The 12,497-nt window shown below is 36.3% G+C and overlaps 2 protein-coding genes across 2 annotated transcripts in view; one reads left to right on the top strand and one right to left on the bottom strand.

Annotated features, from left to right (window-relative positions):
- nudt6 (nudix (nucleoside diphosphate linked moiety X)-type motif 6) overlaps positions 1-11,400 on the bottom strand; it is a gene marked incomplete at both ends in the record, with an annotated part of 52,217 nt that extends 40,817 nt beyond the window's left edge. The window contains one exon of the mRNA XM_081382993.1: positions 11,172-11,400. Within this exon, the coding sequence (XP_081239119.1) occupies positions 11,172-11,400 (229 nt within the window). The remainder of the gene's footprint in view (positions 1-11,171) is intronic.
- A 5-nt stretch (positions 11,401-11,405) lies between these two features.
- Positions 11,406-12,497, top strand: part of afg2a (AFG2 AAA ATPase homolog A) — a 59,174-nt gene continuing 58,082 nt past the window's right edge. The window contains exon 1 of the mRNA XM_081382978.1: positions 11,406-11,919. Coding sequence (XP_081239104.1) covers positions 11,784-11,919 — 136 coding nt within the window. The 5' untranslated portion in view covers positions 11,406-11,783. The remainder of the gene's footprint in view (positions 11,920-12,497) is intronic.

Raw genomic sequence — 12,497 nt, 5'->3', positions numbered from 1 at the left:
CTATGCTGTAATTAGAGTGTGTTGCTGCCTGTTCCGATATCCTGAGTTTAATTCCTATTAAACCTGCATCTTGTATGTTCATCCTTGTCTCCGCGTGCCTTCCTGCAACCATTCCGTGTTTAGCTTTAGTGGAGAAAACTGGTGAAAATAATGAAATTTAAAGTGAAACTGAGCCAATAAGTGGTCTTCTAGTGCCCTCTGCTGGCCATTCTACTTATTAATGAAGTCTTTTCACAGGTGATTTTGCGTCACTCTAGACACTTATAAAATCACTTATATAACAATAACTATTATAACAAAATCATATTTTGTCAGTGTTTATCACTTCATTTGCACTGACACTTCACGTGTTGTAAATCATGGTAAATCACGCTAGAAACATGGTAAATCATAGTAAATAAATCTAAAATGTGGTGTATCAAGGTAAATCATGCTAGAATCCTGATAAATCATTCTAGAACGTGGTATATTATGGTAAATCATGCTAGAACAGGGTAAATAATGGTAAACCATGGTAAATCATGCTAGAATGTGGTATATCATGGTAAATCATGCTAGAACATGGTAAATCAAGGTAAACTAAGATAAATTCATGGTAAACTATGCTAGAACAGGGTAAATCATGGTAAACCATGGTAAATCATGGTAAACCATGGTAAATCATGATAAACTATGGTAAATCATGCTACAGTGTGGTATATCATGGTAAATCATGCTAGAATATGGTAAATCAAGGTAAACTAAGATAAATTCATGGTCAACTATGCTAGAACAGGGTAAATCATGGTAAATCATGGTAAATCATGCTAAAACATGGTATTTTCCATCTATGATGTCAGTGGTTACCTGCTTGCTAAATAAAACTTGATGTCTTTTGATGTTTTTGTGCTTAAAGGCCTTAAAGGCCTTAACTGCTTGAACCCCGATAAATGCTGCTTGCAGCTTTAATTATTATTATTATTATTATTATTATTCTGCCGTAAAACGCATCGTGCAGCCCAAACCGTAAGGGCTAGAGCTTTGAAACTTTGCCATATGGTAGTACAAAAATCGAGGAGAGGTTATCAAATTATGACCCCGATTGGCCCATAGGTGGCGCTATAGCAACCAAAAGCGCGAAACTGCTCATAACTCCTAGACCGTAAGTCATAGACTCAAGTGTCTTATATCATTGGAAAGCTGGACGCCTGACGAACAAAACGTATATCTCCGATTTTATTTCCGCCATGATAGATTTTCCGCCATTTTGAATTTTGTCGAAAATCTACTTTTGCGAACTAGTCCCTGGTTTTTTGCCCGATCGGAACCAAACCAGTGCAGAATTGTTCTCTGGAGTCTGAATATCAATAATTATCAAAAAAAAGTTGAAATTTCGATTCACGGTCGCTAGGGGGTGCAAAATTAACGTTGTGGGAGGAGCCTATTTTACTAAAATGGCTATAACTCCAGAAGTAAAAGAGGTATTTTAACCAAACCTGGTACACATGTGTAAGACGTCAATATGAGGTCACGGTAAAAAAATCGCGGCGATTGGTCACATGGTGGCGCTATAACATGAAAAAAACATAAAACAGGCTATAACCACCTGACCGTTAGTCCGATTGACTTGAAAATTGGTATGCAGTGTCTTGGTCCAAGGTGCCATGTATGTCTATGAGGACATTGGTGTATCTCAAAAAACATGGCCGCCATCGGCCAATGAAGTTTGAGCACCTATTAGACAAGGTTAACGGAGGCCTATCGGAACGAAACTCGGTGGGCATGTTCGACTCATGGCCCTAGAGGTCTGTAAGAATTTTAAAAGAAATCGGCCACTAGTTGGCGCTAACGAGTTTTATGGCTCTGTAATCACGTGGTGTTACACTTATTGTCACAAAATGCATACCATTTGATAGATCTCCTCTTGTTGAACAACTTTGCCTCAAGAACCATTGCTGTCAATCAAACCGTTCATTAAATATTCGTAATTATGTTAAAAACCTACTTTTGCGAACTAGTCCTAGGTTTTTCGCCCGATCAGAACCAAACGAGTCTAGGACAATTCTATGGACTCTCAAGATCAATAATTATCAAAAAAAAGTTGAACTTTTGCATTTTTCGCATGGGTATATTGGGTCATAAAGAAAATGGGCGTGGCAAAATGCACTCAAAAGCCTATAAATCCTAAACAAAAACTCAGAACTTCACGAAAATTGGTGAGCTTATGTGCCATAACATCATTAACAAGCATGCAAAATTTCATGGAGATCGGACTATAGATGGTGCTATAACTGTTAAAAAGCTTTAAAAAACACATATTTCCTATGGTAAATTGCCTGTATTGGCTGTAAATGGACTTTTCCATCTATTATTTCAGTGGTTAAAAGCTTTCTAAATAAATCTTAATGTCTTAAATGCTTATGTGCCTAAAGGCCTTAAATGCTTGAACCCCGATAAATGCTGCTTGCAGCTTTAATTATTATTATTTTTCTTCTGCCGTAAAACGCATCGTGCAGCCCAAACGGTAAGAACTGGAACCTTGAAACTTTGCCAGATGATAGTACAAAAATCGAGGAGAGGTTATCAAATTATGACCCCGATTGGCCCATAGGTGGCGCTATAGCAACCAAAAGCGCGAAACTGCTCAGAACTCCTAGACCGTATGTCGTAGACTCAAGTGTCTTATATCATTGGAAAGCTGGACGTCTGACGAACAAAACGTATATCTCCGATTTCATTTCCGCCATGATAGATTTTCCGCCATTTTGAATTTTGTCAAAAACCTACTTTTGCGAACTAGTCCCTGGTTTTTCGCCCGATCGGAACCAAACCAGTGCAGAAATGTTCTCTAGAGACTGAAGATCAATAATTATCGAAAAAAAGTCGAAATTTCGATTCACGGACGCTAAGGGGCGCCAAAACGTAAGTTGTGGGAGGGGCCTATTTTACTAAAATGGCTATAACTCCAGAAGTAAATGAGGTATCTTCACCAAACTCGGTACACATATGTATGAGCTCAATATGAGGTAACAGTAAAAAAATCGCGGCGATTGGCCACATGGTGGCGCTATAATATGAAAAAAACATAAAACAGGCTTTAACCACCTGACCGTTAGTCCGATTGACTTGAAAATTGGTATGCAGTGTCTTGGTCCAAGGTGTCATGTATGTGTATGAGGACATTGGCGTATCTCAAAAAACATGGCCGCCATCGGCCAATGAAGTTTGAGCACCTATTAGACAAGGTTAACGGAGGCCGATCGGAACGAAACTCGGTGGGCATGTTCTACTCATGGCCCTAGAGGTCTGTAAGAATTTTAAAAGAAATCGGCCACTAGTTGGCGCTAACGAGTTTTATGGCTCTGTAATCACGTGGTGTTACACTTATTGTCACAAAATGCATACCATTTGATAGATCTCCTCTTGTTGAACAACTTTGCCTCAAGAACCATTGCTGTCAATTAAACCGTTCATTAAATATTCGTAATTATGTTAAAAACCTACTTTTGCGAACTAGTCCCTGGTTTTTCGCCCGATCGGAACCAAACAAGTCTAGGACAATTCTATGGACTCTCTAAGTCAATAATTATCAAAAAAAGTTGAACTTTTGCATTTTTCGTATGGCTATAACAGGGTCATTTAGAAAATGGGCGTGGTAAAATGCACTCAAAAGCCTATAAATCCTAAACGAAAACTCAGAACTTCACAAAAATTGATGAGCATATGTGTCATAACCTGCTAAAGAAGCATGGAAAATTTTATGGAGATCGGACCATAGTTGGCGCTATAACTGTTAAAACGCTTTAAAACCATATATTTCCTATGGTAAATTGCCTGTAATTGCTGTAAATGGTGTCTTCTATCTATTATCGTATAATGTTCATATCATAATGTTCAAAACCAGTGCAGCACAATTCTCTGAACTCTCTAGATCAATAATTATCAGAAAAAAAGTTTAACTTCTTCAAAAGGCGATTTTATATGAATATAATGACATATTAAGCCAATAAGTGGTATTTTACTGCCACCTGCTGTCATTTCATCATAGTACTCCCTAATATTGTTATAAAATTCATATTTAGACTTTATAAAATCATTATTTTAACATTTACAATCACATTTTGTCAAAACTCATCTATTGAGTATTACTATTGACAATTGTGTTACACTGAGATATGGAAATGGACGAAAGTAAGTGAATGAAATGAAACGAAAGTATAACGTCATTTAAGCCACGCCCCCGAATACAAATTCATTCATAACTCGAAAACGGAAAGTCGTTGCGCGCTCAAATTTTGATGGTGAGGACCTCTCCGGGCTCTTGATCGAAACGTGTCGTCGCGGGCCTCGGGAGCGCGCCCCCCGCGCATCGCCAGCCCGCGGGACCCCCGATTTTGAACGGCCATTACTCCCGACCCAGACCACCCTGAACATTGTGTGAGAGCTCGTTGGAAAGGGCACGTCCTTGGCTAGCTTCGATTCAAATGTGTTGTTATCTGCCCTGGGCATTCCAGAGATAATGGCCCGAACAGATATGCCTTATAACAGTCATAACTCCCAGCCCCAATCGCCCAAAAACACCTTGATGGTCTCATTCAACAGGGCTCCTCAAGCACTATCTATGCTCTGAGTTTCAGAATTTTTCGCCTTTTGGTTCCTGAGATATAAGTAAAAAAACAAATTCCCATTCATTCATTCAAACACTTCAACTGTAAAATGTAAGCTATAATACCACTGTTGTCCACTAGAGGGAGCAGCAGGATTACGCATGATCTTTTAATTCGCTTTCAGTATTGGGAAATAAACAAATGCTTTAAGAAGCAATCTTTTTTATTATGATGTTTTTTTATTTATTATGATATTTGTATATATATATATTTTTTTTTTTACTATGATTATGAACGGTTTGACTGACATTAGTGATTCTTGAGGCAAAGTTGTTCAAGATGAGGAGATGAAGATATTTTCACAATATCACATCCTAAAAACATTGAAAACATATTTGTCTTTGTGTGTGTGTGTGTGTGTGTGTGTGGATGTGTTTGTGTTTGTGTGTGTGTCTGTGTGTGTAAGCATGCTTAATGGAAAGAACATGGAGAAACTGCTTTGTTTTACTGGTGGATAAAAAAGTCTTTCAAATGAAAGTGAGTCAATTAGTGGTCTTCTACTGCCCTCTGCAGGACATTCTACTTAATAAAATATTTTCATCTGTACTTTTGCATTAGTTTTTGGACTATATGAAATTACTTGCATGAAAATCACCTATTATAACACAGTCATGTTTTGTCAAAGTTTATCACTTCATTTTTACTGAGCTCTCAGTTTGAACAATTCTGCCTCAGTGATTAATTTGAAATCTGAAAATGGTGTTATACAGAGGAGATTTGCAATTATCATTTTGTTACCTATCTTTTATTTTAAATATCTACATCTACAACAAAATGTGTGTGCATGTGTGTGTTCAAGCATGGTTAGTGTATTAAGTATTATTGTTTAAGTATTATTGTTTTCATTTACATTTTAACCACCAGAAGAAGAACACTCATTGGTTCATTCTGCTCACTAAAATATTATTTTTCATTTTTTTTCCCATTTGAAATATTGTTTAAACTTAATAAAATCATTAAAATAACATTTCAAATCATATTTTGTCTGTTTATAAATCCCACAGACTCACATTGGCTGCAATACTAATGTTTTTGTAAAACACAGACCTGATAGTCTAATCTGTGTGTATTGTGCATATATTATTGATATTATTACTATTGCAAATCATGTTATTGTAACTCATATCTTAATAGAATATTATTTGTAATTTTAATTCTTTATTTCTTAATTGTTTTTTTATGATTACTACAGATATTATCACCAAAGATATCAACTACACCTTCACTTTTAGTATTGACACGCTGCACACGCAGCACAATCACACACTCACTAATGCATTCAAATAAATGTAATCTTACTGTGCTACTTTATTTGTACATGATTAGAATGAACAGAAATCTAAGAATATTTTTCTTCTTTTGTTAAAGCCATTTCAGACTCCAAGTAAGCATTATATTACTAATCATCTATTTTAAAGGTGCCATACAATTGAAAACTGTATTTATCGTGGCATAGTTGAATGATAAGAGTTCTGGACATGGAACTGACATACCGTGAGCCTCAAACACCATTGTTTCCTCCTTCATGTGTAAATCTCCTGTTTGCAAAAGACCGCTGAAAAATGAGTGAATCCCACCATAACACCGACTGTGACGTTGGAGTCAGGATCATTAATATTTATACCCCCCAAATTTGCATTTTCCAGTCCATGTTCTAGGCCAGGCAGTGTTAATGTGGACCTGCACAGCCGAATCATCAGAAGATCTGCAGGTATTGTGAAGAAGCAAGCAAGGACAATAGTGAAAATGGCAGATCATGGATATAAATGTTATGTCTGAGGCTGTGCTGCGGATTTGAGAACTTTTCATTCCCTTCCCACAAAAGAGAACTGTCAACAGGCATGGTTGATGTTTACAACAGGATACCTCACCATTTTAATTCAGAGCTGTTAGTTTGCTCTTAACGGAGGCCGATCAGAACGAAACTCGGTGGGCATGTTCGACTCGTGGCCCTAGAGGTCTGTAAGAATTTTGAAAAATCAGCCACTAGTTGGCACTAACAGGTTTTACGGCTATGTAATCACGTGATGCATATCATTTGATAGATCTCCTCATACTGAACAACTTTGCCTCAAGAACAGGGACGTGCACAGGAATTTTGAGGGGCAGTTGCTCTGACCTGAAAAAAGCCCCCCCATCCCCCCCCCCCCATATGGGCTATATGAAGGACTGAGAATAACAGGGTCTTTATTAAAATATATATACACAAAGAAGTAAAACACTGAAATACAGCACTCAATCACCTTAACTACTACTAATAATAACACAGATTTTATCAATAATAATGCCACTGACGATTCTGATTATCGATCCGATTCTTTAACGGTTCTTCTTGATAGCACTGTGTGGAAAAAATGTAGTCATATGCTTTTCAAAAAAACAAGTGGTTTTATTTATTTTAACCCTTTGATGCACAACATGGGTCTAAAAAGACCCGACTGAGTTTTCATTTTCTATATCTTTGCAAAAAATTAATTTCATCATTCAGTATTCCAGCTATTCCTCAATTAACTCGTTTTAGATTATTGAAAATCCTAATTGAAATTTTTCATTTCTTTCTTTTCGAATAAAAATCGTTTTTGTATCACAACCCTTCTAATGCGCAACATGGGTCTAAAAAGACCCGTATTCATTTCCTATGTTATTTCAGTGATGGCTGAGTGTTTCTTTGCTGAATCTTTAAAATATTTGTATTTTATCATTTGTTATTCCATGTATTCATTAAATATCTTGTTTTTGATTTCCACAAATCATTATGTTTATGTTTCCTTTCTTACTTTATAAACAAACACAGTTTTTGTATCTCTAAATTTTTTTTACATACATTGGTCTAAAAAGACCCATATATAAACCTTTGATATTTGCACATTTTTGCAAGTAGGAAGATTTACTGCAGAATACTATTCACCTGCCACACATTTCACAACTCAACACAGCTGCTTTTGTATATTTGATGCAAGTCTTATTTTATTTTAACCACAGAAAATATTTTATATTTTGTAAAAGATGGACATAATATTTGAATATTAGGCTATGGTTACCTTGACCTTGTAATCCTACTGAGAAATTACTTGTGAGAAGGAGAAACATGTCCAATACTATTAACCAGCTAGCTGGGAACATATTCTAGCTAGCTAATGTTAGCTACACTAAAAAAAAAAGATTATATTTTAAAGCTTATTTACATGTAGAAGGCCTAACAGTTCATAATCCTTCATATGCTGAAATGATTCAATGTTTTAAGAGTTTAGGTGTCATTTGTCATTTGTGAGGCATGTAAGCACCAAGATGGCAATTTGAGATGCCGCTGTACCAGTGTGATTTTATTTTGTTTGTTGTATTTTCTTTTATTTGATCACATTCACCACAATTCAATACAGTTACACAGTTCAATTTCAGTGTTATCAGTTATCTATGATATGTGAATGCCAGAGGTGTATAGTCCAGGGGTCAGAAAGTCCTGCCATATTATTCCACCCATGACCTCAGACAGCTGATTTCACTAATTAGTTCTACCTACTTGCTGAAAAACTGCTAATTAGGTGGTGTAATTAGGCTAATTCAGGTGATTGGAACAAAATACTGAGGAGGACCTTTACTTTCTGAACCTGGACTTTACACCTTTGGTGATTGCTATGTTAGAGAAAGTGGCAAATAAACATTTCAAGTGTTAAATGTGTTGTCTAAATGACTGCTAAAATGATTAATTTGACAAAATGTTGTCTTTATTCTTTTGTTTTATCATGCTTGATAAGTAAATTTGATAGAGTAACACAAAACCTAGAAAAAATTCAAATAATAATTTTTGGTAATTGAAAACAAGACATTTTTAATATTTATAAATCATGGAATTTATAGATCATGGAATATTAAATGCTTAAATAAATTGATCTCAAAAGATAAAAAAAAAAAAAAAAAGGTCCAGCCATGCATGAAATAACATAGGAAATGAATACGGGTCTTTTTAGACCCATGTTGTGCATTAGAAGGGGTTTCCATAGCTTGCGCATCAAAGGGTTAAAGCTTAAGCTTGAGTAAGCAAACTGTACTTTTTATGTAATTTATGTAATAAATAGAACCTTATTGTAAAGTGTTACTGATTAGTTATACACCGATTCAGACGTCTCCTGAGTTCACTGTTGGAAAGATCAGTTGTTTTAGCCATTCATTAAAATGAATCGGTTCAAATGAGTCATTGGTTCGCGAATTGGACGTGTCATGCGCGTTGTGTGATTATCCCAGCAGTTAGGACATGGACATTCAAGATTTCTGTCAACACAGAAAACATTTCATCACTGGATAGTTTTTTTTCGTTTAATTAAAGTGTTGTTTTATGTCAGCTGAATGTCCAGAACACTTTTCAGAGAAGATAAGGAAACTTATTTAGCACAATTCACACCCAGCGGTAATTCAGGAAAACAAATCTCCGAATGCTCCACATGAAACTTTTGGTCTTCCGACCTTTCACCACCGCATCGATTAATTTTGATTAATATGTGTGAGGGAGAGAGAGCAAGACAGCGCTTAGTTTGGAGACGGTGAAGTCTTGTTTACACTTTCGCCTGGCTCCGAAGAGAGAGAGTGCGCGCGCGCAATCGGGTCTCTCTCTCTGCTTGTTCTTTCAGTTAAACATGCGCCGTCACAGGCGCAGCAGTTCATCTACATTACTCACCGATCAAATAAGACTTTGGCGGGACAAAAATTCACTTTGGCGGGCGCTAAAACAAGTTCAATGCAGGAAAATTCATGCGTGAATTTAACTGAGTAGTACATGACCATGCACTCGCACAAATGTGACCACATAAAACTCGCACATTCTCAAAAAATGGTCGCAGTCTGGAACCCTGATGATGATCGTTCGTTTGTTATACATCACAAACTCACCTTTTCCGACAACAATCTCCTTCTAGGGCCGCTCATGCAGGCTCAGCTCAGGTGCCGGTCGCGTGCAGCGCTGCAGCCACGTAAACAGAGTTTGCCCTTCCCCTAGTGACTTTCACTTTCGGTGCCCGAATGGAATTGAATGAGGCTTTGCGATTTTTTTTAATCTAGGCCTACGTGAAATTCTGCATCCATTGTACTTTTTATTTATTGATTTTTTTCCCCCTCGGAAGGGCAACGTGAGTCGAGAAGGGCATATGGGCAGTTGCCCAGGCAACCTGAGCAACCCCCCTGTGCACGTCCCTGCTCAAGAACTACTGCTGTCAATCAATTTGTTCATTAAATACTTGCGATTATGTTAAAAACCTACTTTTGCGAACTAGTCCTAGGTTTTTCGCCCGATCGGAAATATACCAGTGCAGTACAATTCTCTGGAAGCTCTAGATTATTAATTATATAAAAAACTTTAACTTTACCCATTGGGTAGCCATAACAGGATCATTTAGAAAATGGGTATGGCAAAAAACACTCAAAAGCCTGTAAATCCTAAACAAAAACTCAGACAACTCACTAAACTGCCTTATGTGCTTAAAGACCCTAAATGCTTGAACCCCGCTAAATGCTGCTTGCAGCTTTAATTATTATTATTATTAGCAAATATATATTTAGTACAGGTGAGCTTAAAAAATTTAACTAAATAGATAGCTTATACATGCATGAAACACGAATAAATAAAATAAAATACAAATAATATATAAAAATAAAAAAATACATGGCTACAGTATGTGTGTGTTAGTGCTGTCTAATCGATTAATCGTGATTAAGCACGTCTAACATAAAATTTGTTGTTTACATAATGTATGTGCGTGTATATATACTATTAGGCTATATTTTATATATAAATAACTATATATATATATATATATACTGTATATACACACAAATATTTTTATGCATAGGCTATATGTGTATTACACACACACACACACACACATATATTATATATGTACAGACACACAAATATATAAATACACATAAATCTAATACTTTTATGTTAGATGTGATTAATCTATCTGACAGCATATATATACATATTTAGGCTATATATATATATATATATATATATATATATATATATACATACACACACACACACACACACACACACACACACACACACTTTTTCAGCAAGGAATGCATTAAATCAATCAAAAGTTACAGTAAAGACATTTATAATGTCTTTCTATTTCAGATAAATGCTGTTCTTTTGAATGTTCTATTCATCAAAGAATCCTGAAAAATTAAACCTATCTCGGTTTCCACAAAAAAATGAACTGATTTCAACATTGATAATAATCATATTCTCTTGAACATCAAATCATCATATTTGAAATCTTAAATCTTAATTATGCTTTATCATTTACTTATGTTTTATCATTTTATAATTTAGATATCATATAGCCAAATATAAAAAAAAACAAAAAAACATTATTACCATGTTGATGTGTTCTTCATTATTATCACAGTCAGATGATTAAATCAAAATTTATTTATTAAAAGAAGACACATGCCATTTTACACTATATTCATGCATGATTTGATTTTTATTGTGTAATGCTAATATTTAGCTGATTATGTAAGTACCGTTCAGCATCTCCGCGAACTCGTCCTCGCTGATGTCCGGCGGAAAGTCTCGGACCGTCACGCCGCCGAACCGGTCCACAGTCCCGGACAGCAGAGGCCGGCAGACCCGCTCCTGACAGCCAGAGCCGAACCGAACCGGACCAGCAGAAACACTCCTGAACACCGAGGAGAGCCTGCAGAGCACAGCAGAACCCCTGCAGAACCCGCCTGACATGATCCAGAACACCATGACACCGAAAACAACCTCAGGAACCGATGCCGTAATCACTCTATTACTCGCGCATAGGACAACAATAGCGTATTCGCGCTGCTTTAAAGGGACAGTTCACATTAAAAAATAACATTTGTTGTTCCAAACCTGTATGATTTCCTTTCTTCTGCTGGACACAACATTTTTTTTTTTAGATAAGCAAATACACAAGGATTTTGTGTCGATAACGGTTATGTTGTGTAATTGCGTGATTTCAAGGGCCTTTATATTTTGGGTTTTACGGTAGTTAACGGGGAGGAGCTGAACTTTGACATCGGGAAGTTTCTGCTCACATGTGGACGGTGTTTGTGTGTGTGTGTGTGTGTGTGTGTTTAACACACACATCTAATAACTGATCAAACATGTCATCAAGCAAGAAAGGCAAAGGGAAAAAGAGACCGAGTGAAGGAGAAGGAGACCGATCTGGGTTAATCAGTGATGAAGCGGATTCGTGTGTCCCGAACGGAGGATTAACGGTCACAGACTTCACAGAGAAAGGTAACGGGAGCGCGCGACATCAGGGGCGCGCATTAGCTACAATAATTAGGATAAATTTGTAAAACATTATGATATATTCAGCGCTTGAAACTATTTTTTTTTTTTTTTTGGACGTTTCTTTTTTGATAAACTCGCGTGTTTTAAGATGCACTCAAGTCTTTTTTTCTGATTTTACTACTATTTATTTATTTAAAAAGTTGCTGTATTTTGCATGGAGTGGGTCGCCCACTCACGGTTGACGCCATTTTGACATCACGTGACCAACTATAACAATAATAATGCTACGACTAATAAAAATACTGACAGTACAGGTTAAAAAAATAATGACAATACAATACATTAATAATTACTATTACAATATAACAATTACTGTTCTTATATAATATGCATAATATTAGTTGTTATTATTATTATTAGTAGTGACTAGGCATGTGCCGGTATCAACTTTTCATGCTGCGATTAATTGATTGAGCTTTTACCACGGTATACGGTATTATCACGATATTTTAATTGCTCAAGAGAAATGGATGGATTGGTGGGGGGATGTAGAAAAAAAACTACTTGCATTACAATAGTGA

This window comes from Scardinius erythrophthalmus (genome assembly GCF_964197995.2).
Source record: "Scardinius erythrophthalmus genome assembly, chromosome: 13".
In the NCBI taxonomy this organism is placed as follows: Eukaryota; Metazoa; Chordata; class Actinopteri; order Cypriniformes; family Leuciscidae; genus Scardinius; species Scardinius erythrophthalmus.
The sequence above is the reverse complement of the archived record's forward strand: the minus strand, read 5'-3'. Positions and strand labels throughout refer to the sequence as shown.